The 23,086-nt window shown below is 32.7% G+C and overlaps 1 protein-coding gene across 2 annotated transcripts in view; it reads right to left on the bottom strand.

The window, feature by feature from the left end:
• The window catches only part of AP3B1 (adaptor related protein complex 3 subunit beta 1), a 223,026-nt gene that overhangs the window by 115,253 nt on the left and 84,687 nt on the right, over positions 1-23,086 (bottom strand). For both annotated transcript variants that reach the window (XR_013993671.1, XM_081054083.1), the window contains exons 8-14: positions 13,889-14,044; positions 10,427-10,524; positions 8,400-8,454; positions 8,241-8,312; positions 6,214-6,276; positions 4,249-4,381; positions 200-309 (exon numbers count right to left, since the gene is read on the bottom strand). Coding sequence is in view for 1 of the 2 variants with exons in the window: in XM_081054083.1 (XP_080910209.1) it covers positions 200-309; positions 4,249-4,381; positions 6,214-6,276; positions 8,241-8,312; positions 8,400-8,454; positions 10,427-10,524; positions 13,889-14,044 (687 nt within the window). In the remaining variant the exon portion in view is untranslated. The remainder of the gene's footprint in view (positions 1-199; positions 310-4,248; positions 4,382-6,213; positions 6,277-8,240; positions 8,313-8,399; positions 8,455-10,426; positions 10,525-13,888; positions 14,045-23,086) is intronic.

Below are 23,086 nucleotides of genomic sequence, written 5' to 3'. Positions count from 1 at the left end.
ATTTATTGTATCTTTCCCCTTTTTCAGATTCGTAATTCCCTTCCACAACAGTGTAGAATCTTACAACTAGGATTTGAATCCAGACAATTCAGCTCTCTTAACGATTATACTTTAGGATGCCCATTTATTTTTAACAAAAGCACAATTTAGTGAGTAAAATTCAGTTGAATTCAGGAAAGATCTCTTAATTGGTACTCACAGTGATGCTGTCCAAGAGTTTGGCCATATGTTTGATAATTTCACCATGCTGTGCAGGTTGCATCTGCAGTAATTTCTTAATAACAACCACACTTTCAGCAACAACTATTTCTGAAAAAGAGATTATTCATATTAAATATGTGTAATTAAATTCAAATGCATCATCTTTGGTAAAATGTAAATTTAAATTAGCAAAACATTCTACATGTCTTAAATGACTAGGTGAAAACTATAATCATGAGGTGTACTTCCCATGAACATTTGTCTTAAGTAGAGGAGTATACTTTAATTTCTAACGTTTGTTACTGTTTCCTGGCTTCTGATATCCCTTTCTAATCTCTGCTTCTTTAAATCAGAAAAATAAAGTGAAGTTAGATTATGTAATCGCCATAATGTTCAAGTGTCCTTGGCTTTTTTTTTTTAACCAGAGCTCTCAAATACTGTTATTTGATTCCTACTAATTATATAATGGTAATCAAACACCTACAATCTAAATAACATTTTTTTTTCCAAATTCTAAAGAAAACAGAAAACTAACAAAACAAAACAAAACAAAAATTCCTCCTTAACTGGTATGTCCACAAAAGTGAGCAGTAAGGATTAGCAGCATTAGGAAAGCTGTTGCTATAGAAATAGCATGGACTTCAGAGACAGAAGGAATTGGGCTGTGAGCTGAATTGTCTCCATTGGTCCCATGAATCCATTCTGCCTTATCTGGCCCAATGCTGTGGCCCTAGAGGCTGACCTCTGGGAATGCATCCACCAGACGTCCTTGCCCTGGCTGCCAGCTATGTTTAGCCAACAGGATGTACCAGCAGAAGAGAATACTTATTGTCCTGAATCTCTCTGGTGCCAGGCTTCCCTGGCAGTGCTTGCAGGCCTCTACTGAAGGTTTCAGTTCCTGTCACTGGCTCTCTCATGCAGGGTCTGGGAACTGCTCCCACTCCTTACACCCCTTCCCTTCAGTTTTAGATCAGGCTTCTCACTGTTCCTAGCCTGTTAACCCCAGGGTGTTACATCATACTTTGCTGGTTTTCCTTAATTCTGCCCATTCCTTATAAATAGCTCCTTCATTAAATTCTGTTCAACTGTCCCTTTCAAGTGTGTCAATCTGTTTCTTGCCAGGACCTTAACTAATACAGTAACTGGTACTGGGAATGGCTCCAGGAAGCAGATCCTCAAATTGGGATCCTGAGACCGAGTTATCACACTTAAGTGGCCAATTACTGGTCTGAGTTATGGTTTTGGTGGCACCTGTAGAGAATCGCAACTAGCCAGAGCACCTGACCTATGGAATGAATCTTATATAAACAATTATAAATGCTTCAGATGCCAAAGAAATAAACCAACATTGCCTTTACGTATTACTTTGGCATTTTTTAATTAATAGGGACTGACAGATTTTAGACATTCCCCTAGTATACACTCAAAAGATTTATTTTAATACTATACTGGAAATACCATTATTTGTGTTTTTTTACTATTTTTCTCTAAAATACATTTTCTTATCTAGCTCCCGTTAAGAATATAAGCAAAATTTTTACCATTCTAATCATTACTAAACATAGATATTTCAAATTATATACGTCTTTATGTAAATGATCAATTCATATTTACATAGTTTTATGTAAACAAATGACATTTTTTTCTTCTGACAATAACATATGGCAGGTATCTTATTATCATTTTATTTTCTTTTATTTTTCAATTACAATTGACATACAATACTATATTAGTTTCAGGTATACAAAATAGTGATTAGACATTTATATACCTTATGAAGCGGTCATCCCAGTAAGTCTAGTACCCATCTCACACCATACACAGTTATTACAGTATTATTGACTACATTCCTTATGCTGTACTTTACATCCCCATGATTATTTTTATAACTGGCAATTTGTACTTCTTAATCCCTTTCACCTTTTTCACCCACCCCTCCAACCCCCACTCCCATCTGGCAACCCTCAATTTGTTCTCTGTATCTATGAGTTTGTTAATATTCAAACTGTGGGGGGAAAAATCCAGGATTACAAAGAGAGTTTTGATTTACCAAAAACTAAAGCTGAAACATTCAAATATCAGAATTTACATTATTAAACACTCCTACTTTTAAGAGTGATTATAAATTACATTAGCCTCCAATTATCTAATTATAAAATAACCTATTCTTCCTTTAAAAGTGCTACAGCGGTAGAACATTTATCTTTTAAACCAAAGTGAAGAAAAAATATTTTTTGAGAAATTAATGTGTTACAAAGCTGAAGTGGAAAAGATTGTTTTAAAATCCACAGCCTTAAAATTTCACATGACAAAGAGAGTCAAAATACAAAATTGAGAAATCTTGAATACATTTTGTATAATATTTCAAAGAACTCATCAATGTTCTAATTAATTTGTGATGCTTTTTGTATGCAATTAAATTTTAAAAGAACATGTCACCTGAAATATCTATAATGGTCAAAATCTGCAATATTCTGGAAATATTTTCTCAAAGAGTTTGTCTTATTTGGTCAAATAAGTCATTCTTAAAGATACAGGAAAATAAAAATATGCTTTTCAACACAATCTAAGGTGTAGAAATAGATAAAAAAGGATGTTGTTAAAAGTATAAATACAATAGTTTAGTGGATACCAGAGAGTAAGGGGGGAGAAGGGTGGTAGATGAGGGTAAAAGGGATCAAATATATTGTGATGGAAGGAGAACTGACTCTGGGTGGTGAACACACAATGGGATTATAGATGATATAATACAGAATTGTACACCTGAAATCTGCATAACTTGACTAACAATTGTCACCCCAATAAACTTTAATTTAAAAAAAAAGTAAAAATAGATAAACTGTATGACATTTAGTACCCTGTCTGTTCGACTTACATTCTATAGTCAACTTTTAAAAAACATCTATATCCCTGATAATTTTTGTTGCCACTTATTTAGAGTTTTAATACTGCATGCAGAAAATGGTTCTATCCATCATAATATGTTGAGCTTACAGGTAAAAGTTTGTAATTTTATGTTCACAATAAAAATGACTCTTATTTGAGGTTAAATTTTGTTTCCATTTTTTTTCATCAGAAATACAATTACAGTTTTCTAAAGAAATCTATACATGGGAATAGATATTTAGGGATATAGAGTTATTGTAGTGAAAAGTTATTTTACTTTGAAATAAAATATTTAAAAAATAATTTTGTTATGTTAAACTTATGGTTACTATGTTATATATGCTTGTGTCTAGATATGACAAAATTGTATTTAGAATTCCACAAATATTTTTAATGATTTTACACTGAAAATTATGCTTTTCTTAAAAAGAATATCATGTTAATCAAATATAGAATAATAATACTCTAAATTATTATAAAAGTGGAAGTTGACTCATTTTTCTCTCTCGAAATGGCCTCATTTATTCTAAATATTATAGAAATTAATGACATTTTACCACAGAACAGTATGAAATCTGGATTACATATCTTATCTATCCAGTTTAATAAAATGTTTAGATATTGTTTGGCTTAACAACACGAAGCTGTTCCAAATTGATGACTTCTAAATCGAGTTAATCTTGAATGTAAAATTATTAGTAGGATATCTGGAAAAAAACTTTGAAGATAACACATTCAATATCATGTTTTGATCTAGCCACTTCTCCACGTTATGAAGTCATTTGCCTGCTTTTAGCACCCTCTGCAGGTGAACCAATATTATACATGACTTATATGCCATTGAAAAGCAGGAAAGTAGAAGGAAGTAGAAGGAAAGTACAAGGAAGGTGATTAAATTGTGAAGAAATAAAATAAACAAATTACAACTTTCTTAGTTCTGTTTAAAAAAGAATAATACAGTTTGAAGTTAATTATCTCACCTACTAAAACAGCAATAAAATACTGTGTGTGTGTTTCAAAGATAAAATGTGCTACTCATGTTCACGCCACTGACATACAGGAAAAAAAATGCAATGTTAAAAAAAGTTACAATTTGCAGATCATACCAAGAATATTCAAATGACGAATTATTTGAACAATAGAATAAAACTGTGAACTCACCATCCCTGTTGGACAGCAGACACACCAGGCCACTGAGACATGTGTCAGTGACTTCTGAGATGTTGGTTGCACATCTGCCTATAGTTTGAATAGTGGCTGCTGCAAATTGTTTGTCCTGGCTTTTCACATAGGTCTAAAAAATATTATTTCAATTAGTTTATATATTGATACTATCAAGTGAACAAAAAATGCCTATATTAAGTTTTGTCGATATATAATTCTAGCATACATAATCTTCTCATCTATACGCATACAGGAGGTCCAACTGATGACTTAATTTAGTTTTGTTTTCACTTAAAGCATGTGCTTATAGAAGCACATTTTCAAGCCAGGTTCATTCACCTGTGGCCACTGGCTTGTGACTCCAAAACAGATAGTGGGGAGCAGTCACCCAAAGACAGCAATTAGTTTAATGCAAGGTTGAGAGAGATGGTCAAACTCTCTCTTTGGAGGTTTCAGTTCATTTAACCAGCAGCATCTGTAAATCTATGAAAAAAAGTGTTGCTTTTTTTAGACACACTAAATCTGAAAATTGGCAAAAGAGGAGGAAAAGAACCAATATGGAATTGGCAAACATTTTGCTTTCAAAATGGTAGTAAAACTACAACAGCAACAGTAAGTAGCATTTCATAAAGTTTATAAATATTCAGTTTACAATAAAATACTACATATTTGAAATAGATTTTCTTTAAAAGAATGCTTTAAAAATATACTGTAAACAATATATTTATATAAACTTAAAAAAAATAAATAATAAAATTATTTAACAACGGGAAGTTAAAAGATCTTTACAAAATTTATGACAGCCCTAAAGAATTTTACTTTGGTTATAACTTCCCTAATTTAAAAACTCAGTTTTTATTGTTTACAGAAATGAATGTACTCTTAATATGCATATTTTTATTTGCATACATTATATGTAATGGAATTTAAAATCCCATTTTCAACGGAAAGTTTTAAAAAATGATTCCCAATCTCAAATGAGAATTGCATACTACAGATTAAACAGTATGGTTATCTAACGTGCAAAAAAGGATGATACATTTAAATGGTGCCTAAATGACAAATGGAGGAGACAATCTAAGAATATCTAAAAAAACTAACAAATTTAGTGAAAATGGTACGAAGAGCATGATTAAATGTTGAAGACATAAATTAAACAAACTAAACTCTCTTAGTTACATTTAGGAAAGATCAATTGTATTTAAAACCATTTCCCAGTTGATTATTTAATTTTTTCAATTAAAAAAATGAGTCTTTAGAAAAATTCTCTATTTTACTCAAAAAATTATTATAAGGAAACTGTACACCTATGAACATAACCCATAAACACAGAAATAAGGTAAAAAGACAGAGAGTGATAAAAATGGATACATGAATATATTTAAAAGATCCTCCACTAAGTCTTCAGAGGCATAATATCCATGAGGTAATTTTTAAACAATATTTTTGGGGGATGTGTTGCTGGGAGGCATCTCACCCATCAGCATATATGGTTTAAAAATTAGAACAAAACAACAATAACAATATCATGATGGGACAATTTTAAACCAGTCTTTTTTTAGCTATACACAAAGCTAAGATGACAATGTCTAAATTAGTGACAGGTCAATCAAATAGGGACAATCAGGTAAGAAATTATTTTCATGAGTGCAGAGTATAGAGAGCACTATTGATGACAGCACAAGAGATGGAATCCTTATAGTAACTTAATTTCGAACAGAGTTATAAACCAGCCTTTCAAATTCTATGAAAACATGAAAGAGATTGCTATTCCATTTCCCTTAAATTTTAAATTTGTAGTTAATGTTCATTCTTGAAAATTTATGAATTGCTTAGCTGTCAATCTTGTGCCAAATCACTGTTTTATTTATAGTTACGTATTTCTAAGTTCAAAAAGGCATTTCTTTAGTTTAAACTAAACACATATTTTATAAGTTATTTTATAATTAGTATTGCACACACCTGAAATTCTCGAAGAAGAGTTGATATGTTGGCTTCATTTGCCAGGTTTGTCAAAATTTCAAGCTATGGTATAAAAAAGACAAAGTAATTATTTTATAACACAAATAAAAAGGATGAATTTTATAAAGGCTAGGCATTTAACAGAAAGGTAATTTGTTTTTTTAAAAAAAGTTACAGTTACAAATGGTGAGGCATTATACCCTTTAGGTGAACTTTGTCTCACTACATCCACATATAGAGAATAGATAATTACATTGTGCTTAAGAAATAATTATGAAAGAGAATCCTACATCTTCCCTAATTGTTTGTCCCAATTTTATAATTTATATCTAATTAACCTAAACAATTTAAGGTAGTTTGACTTTTTTTAAACTAATGAAGTTAGAAAACAACTGCCTTCCGAGCAATACCTGTTTTCCAGATACCAATTAATTCTCTTAATTTGTTTCCTTCATCCTACCATACCAAATTCTTAAGATATTTTAATTCTTCTGGATTTGTAGTTACAAGAACTATACAATGAAAAAGTCCATCTTCAATAGGCTTCCTAAAAAAAAGTTCAGCTTTTAAATTTACCCATAAAAATATTCAATTAATCTGAGGAAAGCATGAAAAAGGAAAAAAAGGAACAGAGAACAGATGGGACAAACAGAAAACCAACCGTGAGATATAGACATAAACACATCATATCAATAATTATATTAAAAGTAAATGGTCAAGACACTCCAATTACAAGGCACAGATTATAGGAGTTCTTTATATATTCTGTGTAGTGATTTTTCAGATGTATGTGCTGGTAATATTTTCTCCCAGATTACAGTCTGACTTTTCATTTTATTTAGATGAGAACATTTAAATTTTCTGTACAGTGTTTTAAAATAATCTCAAAGATACAGAAAAGGTAAAAAGAATTATTTATGATTTGAAACATTTGAGACCAGAAGTACTAACATGATGTCACATCATCACCAAACACTTTTCTGTGCATATTTCTTACAAAAAGGACATTGTCCTACAGACCACAATACAACCGAGAAAATCAGAAAATTAACCCTGATATATAACATCTATGCAATCCTCATTCCCCATTTAAGTTTTGCCAATTATCTCAATAATGTATAATAAAAGGATCCAGTTCAATATCACACATTGTATTTGTTTAATCTCCTTCAGTTTGAAAGTTTCTCCATCTTTCTTTTTACACTCACGACCTTGACACTTTTAATTATTACCAATTGTTTTGTAAATTATCCCTCAATTTGGGTGTTTATCTTAGATTTTCTTATAATTAAACTCAGTTTCCATGTGAATGACGAATCATTCCAGTATTTACTGAATAGTCCACCCTTTCCCCGTTGGTTTGTAATGTCTCCTCTATTATATAATATATTTTCATATGCATGGATCTGGATTTTCTAGGCTTTTATACTATTCCACTTATTTTTCTGTCTAAATATCACATTGTTTTAATCATTATAGCTTTTATCTGTAACTATATACTGTAATTATCATTCCCTGAGCACAACACTTTCATAATCCCTTGTGTTAGCATAAATCATGCCTTTCTCCATCTCCCAACCCTACAACCTCCCAACGAATCTATTAACCAACAACAAAATAAATCTCAAAATATGTTATTCTTTTAAGATCTACTCAAACATCATTTTTCACAAATCTTTTCTAAACGTCCCAGAGAATTAACCCCATCTTTATACTTCTCACAGCACTCGATTCAAATCTCTATAATATCACTTAAAACATATAGTTCAAAAATTACCTATCTGCACATCTGTCTCCTTCAGTACACTGTGAGTTATTCAGGGAGTAGGTAGCATGTCTTCACTTTGTATTATTATAATTTAGGACAGTAACTAGCAGATAATAATGTAGTTTGGAAAGGATCAAGAAAATCCCTAAATGTATCTATTTTTTAAAAGCAGGTCTCCATTGTGCAGATGCTAGAAGCTGTAGCAATACCTTCAAAGCAAACATGTATTAGAGTGTCTGAAAAACAAAAGCATGCCTACCTTCAGTGTCTTGATCATAGTTGGATCAGTTGACCTAACATAGAAACTCTTCAGATAAGGTTCAAACATACCCTAGATGACAAAATAAATATATACATACATTTAATGATACTAATGCATTAATTTCTCTCTTGAATTATGTATTCAAAACATACGTACCTTTCTGTGAATTGACATAGTTGCTATATTTTGAAGGACAATATACTGCACCTCCCTAGAAATTAATGGAGAATTTTCATTGGGTATATTTTCCAATGGAGTATCTTTAAGAACAGTACATTAAAGAAAAAGAATTAGCAATAAGTTTCATATTGAATGGAACTCAAATATAACTGAATAATTTTTAGTAAATCTGGAATGTTTATGCCTTATTTGTAAATACATTTTCCCTACAAACTATTATTAAATTGTATTTGATTCATCATGAGGAAAAGTTAAAACCAATTTTGTAACACTGTATTCCTAAGATGTAAAACCAATACTGCAGCTGCTCTGAACATGACACATGCAAGGAAGGTATCCTTAGAGCATAGAGTTAATACAAACTCTTGGTCAGAAGGCTCATTGTGTCACTCAATTCTGCCTGGAGTGAAAGACAGGTTAAAAAAAAAAAAAGTCATGTTATTTTTATGTCCCAATGTTTAAGAAATGATGGTAGAATTGTATCTGGTGTCAACCTTCATATGAAAGAGCTATTCCAGATCCTTCTGATAGCCTCTGAACTAGCTCTAAACAAGAAAAATTTTTTAACTGATAAAAGGGAAAAGAATGACTATGTATAAAGACAGAGGAGAGAATAGGAACCCAAAGGAAATAGTATCTTATTAAGGAATGGCAAAAGCCAATCTAGGGCTAAAGTTGTGGCACTAAGTTTGCATTAAGGACAAAAAAGAATAGGAATGTATCTTTTCCCCCAAACTCTATTACAGAATTGTAAACCTGAAGCCTATGTAATTTTACTAACCATTTCACCCCAATAAACTTAAATTAAAAGAAAAAAAGAAAGAAGCACTCAATGAAAACCATTATTTATTTAAAATATCTAATTATTGCAAAACATCCAGGATAACTAAATAGCTAAAACAATGGTATTCTTAAACACAGAAAACAAAACAGAGGACAGGGGCAGGCAGATGGCTCAGTTGTTTATAGAGCTCAAACTCTTAACCACAAGGTTGCAGGTTCAATTCCCGCCTGGGAATGTGGGCTGTGACTAAAGATTGAAAACAGCAACTGGAGTTGGAGCTGAGCTGCGCCCTCCACAACTAGATTGAAGGACAATGACTTGGAGCTGATGATAGGCCCTGGAGAAACACACTGTTCCCCAATATTCCCCAATCAGCAAACAAACAAACAAACAAAAAGCAAAGGACAAAAATCTGATCTTAAACTTTGAAAGTAGATGTCATAAAAACTCAATAAAAGTTTTCTGAATTATTGACCTGACCTGCTAAATTACAGTAGGTAAAATTAAAGGGAAAGGAATTCTTGCTATCTGTCTATCTACACGATATGAAAAGTGTCTGCATTTCTTTAAAATAAGCAGCTACTAAGCATATAGCTCTTATTAAATAGAGCAAACTAATGGTGACATGATTACTAGACTTAGTGTGGTGATCACATTGTAAGGTATTATAAATACTGAATCACTATGTTGCACATCTGAAACCAATACATTATATACCAACTATATTTAAATTAAAAAAAAATTAAAAATAAAAAGCTCAATAAAAAACAGAGCAAACTACAGTAATTTGATAAAGGAAGCAGCAATTCTGTTATAAACTACATAATTTAGTATATGTATTGCTTTATATAAAATCATATGTAATTACACTAAGTTGATCTGATAATACATTAGTACAGTTTCTCAGTGATTCCAGATTTACTATTCACAAACATTATTACTGTCACACCTAGAAATATCAAACATATTACGGTACTAGTGACAACACATACTGTATGCCAAACGATATTTTTAATTTCTTTGGGCTTGAAGTAAAAAAAGTATTGATCATTAAGTTTGAGATAAATTGTACACAATCTTTTATAATGATTCCTTAGTATGAAAACTTGTTGACAAAACAGAGCCACATTATTAAATGCCTGAAAGACACATTATATTTGTTCAAACCTTACATCTGAAGGAATACAAAAGAAAATGTTTAGATAAAACCATATCCTACCTATTGCTACGAAGTAAACGCACTAGTGATTTAGAAATAACGCCAGCTTCAGATTTTGGTGATATGTGCCAATACAGCTGAGCAACTGCCATAACCACCTGAAAGATAAAGCATGAAAACAGTAAGAGCTACGAACACTGGAGCACCCTACAGTTTCAAAGAACATTCTTACATATTATTTCCTGTAACTGCTACAAAATCCTATGAAATAAGATGAATACGTTGCTATCTTTGTAGCAGGTTGGATGGTGTCCCCTCAAGAATTTGTGTCTACCCTCAATATGTGACCTTATTTGGAAATAAGGTCTTCATAGAGGTTACTAGTAATGATCGGGATGAGATCATACTAGATTAAGGTGGGTCCTAAATCCAATGAGAGTGTCCTTATAAGAGACAGGAGAGGACATACAAAGACACAGAGAGGAAGGCTATGAAGAGATGGCGGCAAAGACTAGAGTAACAAGCCAAGGAATGCCAAGGATTGCTGGCAATACCAGAAGCCAGCAAAAGGCAGTTTCTCCCTCAGAGCCTCCAGAGGGAACCAGCCCTATTGACACCTTGATTTTGGACATCTGGCCTCCTGAAATGTGAGAAAGTACATTCCTGTTGTTTTAAGCCACCCAATTTGCAGTAATTTGTTATGGCAGCCCTGGGAAACGAATACAGCCTCAAAAAAGAAAAGAGGTGTTAAATGAACAGCCCAAGGTCTGACAGCCAGTAGGTGGCAAAGTGTGACACGACACTCCAAGTTCCAGAGTCTCCCTCACAGTGCTCCTGCTGCTCTGAGACTAGGAATTTTTTTTTTTAATTGTAAGCATGCCTTTCCAGACGAAGCCAGACACTTCAGGATAACAAGTATTGTAATAAATAGGCTGAATTCTTTTAAATCAGTACATTTAAGTTATAATAAAAGGAACTCTATCAAAACAATTCTTCTAAAACAACATTTGAAATGACTTTGGTTTTCAAAATGCAGAACCTTAAAATAATCTTTGGTTCAAAGCATTATAAGGGTAATCAGATTTCTCTGCCATAAAACAAGTACTGTATTTCCCCCACATGCCTCTACACTTCATGTAGAGATCAGTAATCCAGACTTCCCAATTACTGAAAGTATCCAGTTTAACATATGACAATTCCAATGACAGAGCTACAGAAGTTATATCATCATTTTTTGGCTCAGAAGATATATTATTTTACTTCTGGTAGGTCTACAAAGTTCTAACAAATATACGGCAGGAGTTTTATATATGCCTAAAGAGTACTCAGCACCTAAAGGAACTTGAAGTAACAAGATTTTCTTCCAAAAATGAACATTTTAAAAAAATACAATTTACAGGGTCCTAAATTTACAATTGTTTGGTATTTTGTTTTCCCTTTTTTTCACAAGATTTATTTATAACTTTCAGACATTCCTTGGGAATATGAGTAGTTTAAGGATATCTTATTTGCTCACTTGTGATCCACATATACACCTTAGTTACAGAACACATTCTCCTAAATGCAGCATCTTATAAAACAAAATCTCAATGATTGACTTAAGCTACTTGTTGTTGATAGTTATCTTTAAAAATATTACAGCATATAGCACTAAGTTTCCTGAAACAACTACGACTTTCCTCAAAGTCTCTTGTAAAAGGACAAAACAACAACAAAAATATATTCACAATCCTTCAAAAGTCAGCCTTTATATATATATATTTAGCATCAAATAAACAGGACACCAAAACATACTGGAACAAAAAGTAAACCACCTCAACCTGGTACATAATTAAGAACCAAACATACTGGGATTAAAAGTTCAAACTATCTCTCTTTGTTTCAAGAACATTTTTGGTCAGTAAGTATTTGTACTATATTATCAATTTCCAAGACAAAGTTAAATTATTAGAGAATCAACTATAGAGTAGAGATTCATGTGTCAAGTTACAGCTGCTTAACCTTCTGGCCAAGCTAGGTAGGGCACACTAAAATGTAAGTACATTTTACAACATTAGTAAAATAATATTTTTGTTATTACTGTATACATAGTTACTTAATAATGATTTAGAAACTAAATTACCAGGTATAAAAAAAACTTCTGCTAATTACTAAGATATAAATAAGATATAAATGCTCTAAATTCTCAAGCATCAGAAAACAAAGTAATTCAGGTGAAATTCCTCATTTTCAAAGTTTTTACTAACGAGAACAATTAAGAATTTTTTTAATTAAAAAAATTTTAAAACATTTAACTTGAATCCATCAAGCCTTTAGATATAACTTCCCGGAAATACAGGTTATAGAACAAAAAAATTAAATAGCACTTTACAAAAGAATCAACCACATGAACCCAGAACATTCTGCAAGACTTGAGAGGTTTAAAAGATACAACAACCAGAATTAGAGCAGATACTAGGTTAGATGAATCACTTATAAGAGATAATTTAAGATAAATTGGTATTAAGTGAAATGAAATTTTAATGAAATAGAAAGATGGAGAAGAATGACTAGAAAAAAAGGTTAAAACTATATACAGTATGATTTCTATCTTGATTGAAAATTTATATATATATACCTATAGAGAAAGACATACACACATGTGAACATATGTATATTTATGGAGAAAAAAGATGTGGAAGAAAATGCATTAAGATATTAGAACAGTGATTTCTGGGTGATGGGAATATGCTGTTGTAATTGTTTTTAGTTTTGCTAAGTCTGCATTTTCTGATTTCCGATTGTGCACGCATAGTGTCCTAGAATATAAAGGGTTGTTTAAAATAAAAAGGTGTAAAAAAACAAAATAAAACAAAAAACATAGAATCCAAATAAAGATGATTTTAATAGTTATTCCTAATAGTTAAAATTTACTATGTATGAGGCATTATGCTAGGTGCTTTTATCAGTACATACAAATACAAAGGGTGCCAAAAAAATGTATACACATTTTAAGGAAGAAAAAAACTGTATTAAAATTACGCTGATGATAACCACTTTGAGCACCTCTTGTAATTGAAGTCAAACGTGACTTGTATTCATCTTTTGTTGTCAGTATATATTGAGTGTTAGAATTTTAATACAATTGTTTCCTTTCTTAAAATGTGTATACATTTTGGGGGGGCACCCTCTGTATTATGGACTGATGGACAGACCTAAGTACTCACAACCACAATCTAGCAACAGATATATATGCATTCTTTAATCAACTTAGAAACACCTTGAACTAATATCTTAGGAAAAGCCAATTAACGAAACCACAAAAAACGTAAATGAAGTATAGTAGGCATATAGCCATGAAACCAAGTAATCTCATCAGAACCTGATTTTTTTTGGTATATATACATATAAACAAACAAACAAATGTTCTATTATTAGCACACTCAAAAGTAAAGACTGGTTTACTTAACTTACATAATACTTTTAACCATCATTTAAAAAAAAAAAATCTGTGAATTATTTCTTTAAAGGGTTTTAACATACCGCTGCATTCCTGCTCTGAAGCAAAGGCTTTGTATTCCGAATTAAAAGTCTATGATCTGGATCCATTGTATAAACCTTCTTCGTTTTGTCAGTCTTTTCCTTCTGTTCGTCATCAGATTCATAGAAATTCTTTTCGTTGTCCTCTAGACCACCATCCTACAGGAAAGAAATCCAATCCCATGTTTATTTCAGACCTTGAACAGTCCAAATATTAAACAAAGAAAACTTTTTTAAACATCTACAATAGTATTTTACTGTAGAATACCATTTTTTAAGCAATTAGAAAATACTACACTACTTATATGAAAGAAAGATCTTGCTTTTTCTCATACTTTATAATACAGTAACTGTCCTTTAGTGCTACAGATAATACTTCTTTTATATTACATATTAAAACTCTGAAAACATTAAATCCCCACAGAAATATCCACAGCTGCCCAAAGGAAAAAACTGACCATTAGATTCTAACAAAGCCTATTAATATGAGACTACTTAAAATCTGAAAACTGATTCCATAAATTACCAGTCACTCTGTAACTGGATCAAAGGGTCAGAAGAAAGACGAGAATTTTTTGAACTGCAACACACATAAAGAAATCATAATAAAGCTTGACAAGTAAAAAACCAAGCTATTAGGAGGTCAAGAAAGACTCAGTTTGAAATTTAAATATATCCATAGGAGTTGATTCTATGTTTTCATTTGTACCTTTCATTTGAATTTTTTATAATATTATCGTTGTCAATAAAAATCAGCTTATAGGTATTTAGTTCTAAAAATAAACAAAAAAGACCACAAAAAGCACACAAAGACAATTAATATCCATGTGGATCCAATTCAACTACTATTTCGTGGCCAATTCTGTTACCAAATACCTGAAACATACTTTCTAATTCTGGGAAGATGGAGTAGATAAACTTTTCCCTATTCATCTCACTACGTACAAGTCGAAAGGCAACATATGTAAAACAAACATAAGAAAGTAAAGGCAGAGAGAAGAAGAAAGACTGGATAGACACCTCAGGACCCAGTGAATAACTACAGTGAATTCCTTGGGTTTTCATTTTTACCTCATATATCAAAGATTAGGTGCTAAAGAAGCTGGTAACCCAGAAACTCCAACAAGCATAGATAAAATAAACCCTCCCAAAGCCTGCTCCCTGTAGCCAAAGGACCAAGAAAGGAAAAGTCTAGGAAGACAGAAAACTTTTTTAGAAAATAATTGTTATAGTGCAGCCAATATAGAGAAAAACACCACAGCCTTATGCCTATCCCCACCAGCGAAAGCTGACCTTGAGAGCCTAGATTTCCTTCCTCATCCGGCTATAATTAGATGTTCCAACCATCCCACTGAGGTGGTGTCAGAAAAGGCCAAGATGGCACTGAGCTGTCAATCCCCACCAAGAGATAACGAGGCACCCCAGTGAGGAGCGTGGGCATTCAAGCTACCCTATCAATAACGAGGTAACCATATCTCTCCTCACTGGGCTAGTGAACAAGTAATTTAGTGGCTACTCAGGACTTGCATCTCCAACCAGCAGTAATAAGGACACACCACTGTGTGGTGTAGTGGAGGACACATGCAGAACAGTAATGAGGCACTTCTATACCTCCCAGCCAGAGAGCTATCAGGTGAGTATTAGTGGGGAGCCAGAAACCCCACATTCACCCACAGTTACGATGAGTACGACCTCCCTGAGGTGTCAATGGAAGCTGAGTGGGGAACCTGGACTTCTGCCCTGACGTGGCAAGAATAAGGGGGCATACACCCCACTTTTCCCTGCTGGAGTGCTGTCAAGCAAACACAGCTAAAACCAAAAGTACAAATAAGATCAAGACTCTCATAACATCCAAGCTGTCCAGGTTTCAATAAAAAAAAGTCACTCATCATTCCAAGAGCCAGGAAGATCTCACACTAGATGAAAACAGGTAACCAGTCGATAGATACCAACGCCTGGGATATTAGAATTATCTGATAAAGATTTTAAAGCAGCCATCATAAAAATGTTTCAATGAGCAACTAGGAACATCCTTGAAACAAAAAAATAGAAGGCCTTAGCAAAGAATTACAAAGTCTAACCAAAGAAATAGAAGACATAAAGGAAAAGCTAACAGAAACGTTACAGCTGAAAAAGACAAGAACCAAACTTAAACAATGAATGGTATCAAAAGCAGTACGGAGGGGATTGAGGAAACCATCAGTGAACTGGAACATAGAACAGCATAAATTATCCAACCTGAACAAGAGAGAAAAAACAGACGGAGGATAAAGATAAGAAAACAAAAAACAGAATTCAGGACTCTGTTGTCACTATAACATTTCCTGTCACCTGCAACCCACAAGAGAGGAGAAAGAGAGTGGGGCTGAAAGAGTACTCTGAGAAAAATAAGGGCTGGAAAAATTCCTAAATTTGGCAAAAGACATAAAACTACAGATTGAGTAAGGGGGGCAAACCCTAAACAGGATAAACCGAAAGAAATCCATCATAAGACACATTTAAGTCAAACTTCTGAAAACTGAAGACAAAGAAAAAAAATCTGGAAAGCAACATGATAGAAATGATACTTGAGAGGATGACGTAATGAATCAGAGTAGTTAGTCATAATACAAATGTAGGACAGATTCAAAAACTCCTTAGAAGTTGAAATCAATAGGACGCAGTGACTGAATATGAAGGATGAGACAGGGCCACTCAGTAAGGATACCCCCCATGCCCAACTTGGATGACCAAGCAGCTGATGGTGCCACCACGTAAGACAACCGTGCACAAGAGGGAAACATTACCTCTCCTTCCCAAGCTGCTAGCTATACAAACATGCTTAAAAGACAGTGCAGAGCAAAACCTAGTAATGCCTTTACTCAAAAGAACTGCAAACATGAGAAAAACCCATGAAGTATTGTCTTCCAATAGTTTCTTTTGCTCATGACTGACCTTCCCAATTCTTCTAAGTGAACCTGCTTTCTATAATTTAACAAATTCCCTCCATCAAAAGAAAATTTATGATTTGTGATCTCTAATCATTTTTCCTTCAACATGGAAGAACAGTTTTTTGAAATAGTTATATAGCTAAGCACAGAGTTCTTAGACTTTACACCAAAAGCAAAGCCCATAAAAGGGAACACTGATAAATTGTATCTCATCAAAATTAGAAACTCTTGCTTCATGAAAACCCTCTTAAGAGGAAGAGAAAAAAATAAGTTACATACTGGCAGAAAATATCTGCAGCCACATATGTGACAAAGGACTAGTACATAGAATATTAAGACCACTTCCAAAACTTAGCAGTTAAAAAAAAAATCAATTCATTTTAAAAAGGGGCAAAAATTGTTATTGACTGAACTGTTTCCCCAAAAAAATTCACACATCGAAGCCCTAACACCTAATGTGCCTGTGCCAAAACAGAGGCTTTAAAGAGTTAATTAAGGTTAAATGAAGTCATATGGGTGGGACCCCACTCGAATACAACTGGTATTCTTATAAAAAGAGAAAAAGACACACAGATAAAAGGCCATATAAGGACACAGTGAGAAGCAGCCAACTGCAAGCCAAGGACAGAGGCCTCAGGAAAACCAAACCTGCCAATACCTTGATCTTGGACTTCCAGCCTCTAAAATAATAAGAAATAGATATCTGTTGATTGAGCCTCCTAGTCTATGGTATTTTGTTATGGCAGCTCTAGCAAACTAATACAGATATCAACGAACCATTCACCAAAAGAGACAGACAAATAGCAAGAAAACACATGAAAAGATAATCAACTTCATTGGCTACTAGGGAAATACAAATTAAAACCACAGCAAGATATCACCACACCTATCAGAATGGCTCTCATCTAAATTTTAAAAAACCTAGTGGCAACACGAAATGACAGTGAGGACACAGAGGAAATGGATCACTGATACATGGCTGGTAGCAATGTAAAAGGTTAGTCATTCTGGCAGGGTGGGAGTTTCTTACAGAACTGCATTTGTTATTGTATGTAATTACCATACAATTCAGTAATTGCACTCTTGGGCATTTATCACTTGGAAATGTAAATTTATTCTCATACAAAAACCTGCACACAAAATATACATAGCAGCTTTATTCCTATTAGCCAAAATGGAAACATGGAAACAACCCAGATGTCCTTGAATAGATGAATGGTTAAACAACTCGTTAAACATCTATGCCATGGACTACCCACTGACAAATAAAAAGAAACAAACTACTGATATACACAACTCTGATTAATCTCCAGAGAAGACTTCTGAGAAAAATTAATCCTAAAAGGTTACATACTATATGATTCCATTTATACAACATTCTTGAAATGACCAAATTATAGAGATGGAGAAACAATTAGTGGTTGACAGGGGTTAAAGGTTGCAGGGTTAAGCACAGGGAAGGAAGTGGATTTGCTATAAAATGGCAACATGAAGGATCCTTGTGATGGCAATGTTCTGAATCTTGACTATATCAATGTCAATATCCAAAATGTTACCATTTGTGGAAAATGAGTAAATATTACACGAGTTCTCTTCTCTGTATTATTTTTACAACTGCATATAAATTTACAGTTGTCTTAAAATAAAAAGTTTTAATAAATAAAATTAAGGAAAATAATCAGTAAATTATTTGAAAGTTATTTGTACATATTTATCCATTGTTATAACAATAAAAGAAATTATCCAAAATGTTAGAGATTGGATTGCTTTCTGCATGTTAAGTCGTACGAGTTCTTTACATATTTTGGATAATAACCTGATACCGGATATATCATTTGCACATATCTTCTCCCATTCAGTAGGTTGTCTTTTCGTTTTGTTGATGGTTTCCTTCACAGTGCAAAACCTTTTTATTTTATTATTTTATTTTCCTTGAAATTAAAGTTTATTGGGGTGACAACTGGTAGTAAAGTTACATAGATTTTTCAGGTGTACAATTCTGTAATACACTATCTGTATCTCACATTGTATGTTCACCACCCAGACAGTTCTCTTTGCAAAACCTTTTCAGTTTGATGTAGTCCCATTTGTTTATTTTTCCTTTTTTTTCCCTTGCTCAAGGAGATATGTACAAAAAGATATTGCTAAGAGCAACGTCAAAGGGTTTACTGCCTATGTTTTCTCGTAGCAATTTTGAGCTTCTTTTTGCATGTGGTATAAAAAAGTGGTCCAACATCTTTTTTTTTTCTTTTGCATGTAACCTGTCGTTTTGCCAACACCACTTACTGAAGAGCTGTCTTTACCCCACTGTATATCCTTGCCTCCTTTGTCATAGATTAATTGACCACATAAGTGAGTATTTATTTCTGGGATCTCTATTTTAGTCCACTGATCTATATATCTGTTTTTATGCCAGTTCCTTACTGTTTTGATTATTGTACCTTTGTAGTATAGTTTGATATCAAGGAGTGTGATACCTTTCACTTTGTACTTTCTCAAGAATCCTTTAGCTATTTTGGGTCTTTTGTGGTTACATATAAATTTTAGGATTAGTTTTTCTAATTCTGAGAAAAATGCCATTGGTATTTTAATAGGGATTACACTGAAACTGTATATTACTTTTGATACTAAGGACAATTTAATAGTATTAGTCCTTGCGATCCATGAACAAGTTATAGCCTCCCACTTATTTCTATCTTGTTCAAATTCTTTCTTCAGTGTCATAGCTTTCAGAGTACAGGTTTTTCACCTCTTTGGTTAAATTTATTCCTAGGTATTTTATATTTTTTCATGCAATTGTAAATAGAACTGTTTTCTTAATTTCTTCTTCAGATGATTCATTAGTGGTATATAAAAAGACAACATATTTCTGTATATTGATTCTCTATCCTGCAACTTGACTGACATCATTTATTAGTTCTAATTGTTTGTTCTTTGGTGGAGTCTTTAGGGTTTTCTATATATACTATCATGTCATCTGCAAATCAGAGTTTTACTTCTTCCTTTCCAATTTGGATGCCTTTTATTTCTTTGTCTTGTCTGATTGATGTGGCTGGGACTTCAAATACTAGGTTGAATAGGAGTGGTGATGGTGGGCACCCTTGTCTTGTTCCTGATCTTAAGGGTTTCAGCTTTTCACCACTGAGTATATTAGCTGTGGGTGTGTCATATGTCGCCTTTATTATGTTGAGATATGTTCCTTCTATATCCACTTTGTTGAGAGTTTTTAATCATAAAACAGATGTTGAATTTTGTCAAAAGCATTTTCTGCGTCTATTGAGATGATCATATGGTTTTTATCCTTTACTTTGATAATGTCATGTATCGCATTAACTGGTTTATGGATGTTGGTAGCAGCGTAATGCTCACTTCATAAAATGACTGTGGAAGTGTTCCTTCCTCTTCAAATTTTTGAAATAATTTAGGAAGGATAGTTATTAATTCTTCTTTGAATGTTTGGTAGAATTCAACTGTGAAGCCATCTTTCCCATACACGATTCAAAGATCTTTAAAAGCTATTAAAAAAACTACAAATCAATATATCATAATATTACATTAAAGAACTTTATTTCTTTCTTAACATTTAATATTAAACAAATTAGTATAATTCCTAAAATGAGAGGGATTATTTTAAATAGCATAAAGTTTTAACAACATGATTATGGGATAAGAAACATGAAGCACACGTTGCTTAATACCTAAAATAATTATTGGTATAAATTATTATTTCAAAGTATATTTCCCTCAAAGGAAATTTTCTTATACTTCTTTTAAAATTCCAGTTTGGTTCTACTGCATGCGAACATCCTAGCACAGCTTTTTAGATCTGGCTCTGCTAATTGCTAGCTGTATGTAATATGTACCAACTGCACAATTCTCTAAGTTTGAACTAAAAGGAAAAAATAATCGATAAATGAAACGCTAACATTTGTAGGTTAATAAAGTGAGTAAGATGAGGCTCCCACATAGAATGGGAACCAATCTCTGGTAACTTTATATCTCAATCTGTGTTACTACTGGCTGTTTTCTCAGGTTTTCAATACATCAGAACAGACACTAGCCCAAACAGAATGGAAGCTAGACGTATACAACCACAATGTATGTACTAGGTCACACCAGTCCAGTAACAGTGCTGGCTCTATGACCATGGTAAATTACTTTACCTCTCCTGGTCTTAATTTACTCATCTGTAAAGGGAAACAAAAGCAATATCTGTATCTTAAGAGTGTTTATAAAGATTGATTAGTTTAGTGAAAGTTATACAAACATTCCATGCCTAGTGTATACTAAACACTCAAATAGTAGTAGCTATTACCACTACTTTTATTAAGAAACTTTCCTTCCAGAAACCATAAATAGAAACCATCACTGAACTTCAAATCAAATATCCCTAGATGCCAAATATGACAAATATGAAGAAAATCCCCCCCTTAAATTATCCCTCAGAAAAGAAATTGCCTCATACTCGAGAATTTACAAATATATCACCAGGCTCTTATACAACTGCTTCATTTTGAACCACAATGTACTGCTTGGGGAGCTCATTACACTAAAACAACTTTAATCAATCCTAGATGCTTAAAAGAAATCACAAACCCCACTGACAAAAAATGTCATTATAAATAAGCCCTTAAAGATCACTTTTTAAATAGAGGTAATATAGGATTATAGAGCTCTGCTTTCAGTAATGGCTAAATAGGAACTTAGAACAAACCTTCCAGTGAGTACAAGAAGAGCTAGAGAAAAATCATGAAACATATATATGTAAAATCACTGAAATGCTAAAAAGAACAGCGATGAATTATGTATACAAGACCGACAAAAAGTAGTAAACCTAGAGATCTGACTGACATTTGCAATTGCCTTCCTCCCAAAAGCAAATGCTATTACGTAAGAGGAGAATGAGAGGCAGAAAAGCTAAGTAGAGCTTTCAGCAGATTTACAAAAATACAGAAACAAAAACTGGAGGTCAAGATCCACCAAAAAGCAAAATTCCTACTAACTCTCCTAGACTTTGGTTTAACAGCTGTGTCTATAACCTAGGAAGGAAAGATGATAAAATTAAAGCCCTGCCTTTAAACATCTGAATCCATAATTAAGGTGATTAAGTGAACTCAGATTGGTGATATCTTTATCTAGTAACAGTCCAGAAGCAAATCAAATTTCATCATCAAAAGCTTCAAAATAGTTCCACAATTTCTCATAAAGAAAGGGAAGAAGGGAGGGAGGAAGGGAGGGAAGAAGAAAAGGCAGTGTCATGAAGATTCAGGATATTTTTTCCATTTGGGGGGAAGGCAGGATATTAAACAGAAGTTATCTAGAGGAGGGCTGCTGAAGTATACTTAAAATTTCTGTTGCTTAATCTGAGTACTCATTACATGGGTATATCCAGTTTGTGAAAATTCCTGAAGTCATTTGCTTCTAACACATGAATTTCTTAAATAAAAAATTGTTAAATATACATATAAGAAAAAAAGACAATGTGAATACAAATCAAGAAAAACTAAAAACAGACAGAAAGCTAAAAAATAAAGCTAACAGACAAGAATTTAAAATGTGAAATAACTATGGATAAAATGCTCAAGGAATTAAGTGATGATTGAGCTTTTGGCAGGGACTTCAACCCCATATTATTTTTACAAAACGCCAGATTCACTTTTTAATATCATTTTGATATAAAGCACTGTAATTTCAGCAACCACTTGTAGAGCTAATGTGGCAACCTTTTAAAATTTGACTTTGACTTAGTTTTACATTTGTGGTATTTGGACAGATCAGATGAAGGAACATTTGTGTGCTCTCTTAGGTAGGTGAAGATTCAGACTTTATATCTTAGATAACTTTGATCAGTTTTAAAGTAATGTTCTTAATTAACATTTAAATGTCAAATAGAATGTATTTTATTTTCACTTTGTCCAGAAACTCAAAAGCTGGTTAAACAAGTAAGGTAAACAAGATATATTGAGAAAGATGTTTAGTCTGCCTAAGAGTAAAAACAGATAAAATGGGTTTCAAAGCTATTTAAATCCACGTACAGAACGTTTTCAAATGCTCAATTTAGTATACTAACTGTACATCACATATAAAAAAGATGAACCAATTTTAATACACCTCCATATGTATTTGAAAGCAATATTTCAGAAATATTTTATTTTTTTGTGGAACTGCTTAATTTTTAAAATCTTATTCTGTGCCTCCTAATATATTTCTTATCTAGAAATGAATATTAGGCAGTCTCAATTTATGCAACACATCTGTGAATTTGGAAGTA

This window comes from Rhinolophus hipposideros (assembly GCF_964194185.1).
Source record: "Rhinolophus hipposideros genome assembly, chromosome: 7".
NCBI classification, from domain to species: Eukaryota; Metazoa; Chordata; class Mammalia; order Chiroptera; family Rhinolophidae; genus Rhinolophus; species Rhinolophus hipposideros.
This window is presented reverse-complemented; position numbering and strand designations above follow the sequence as displayed.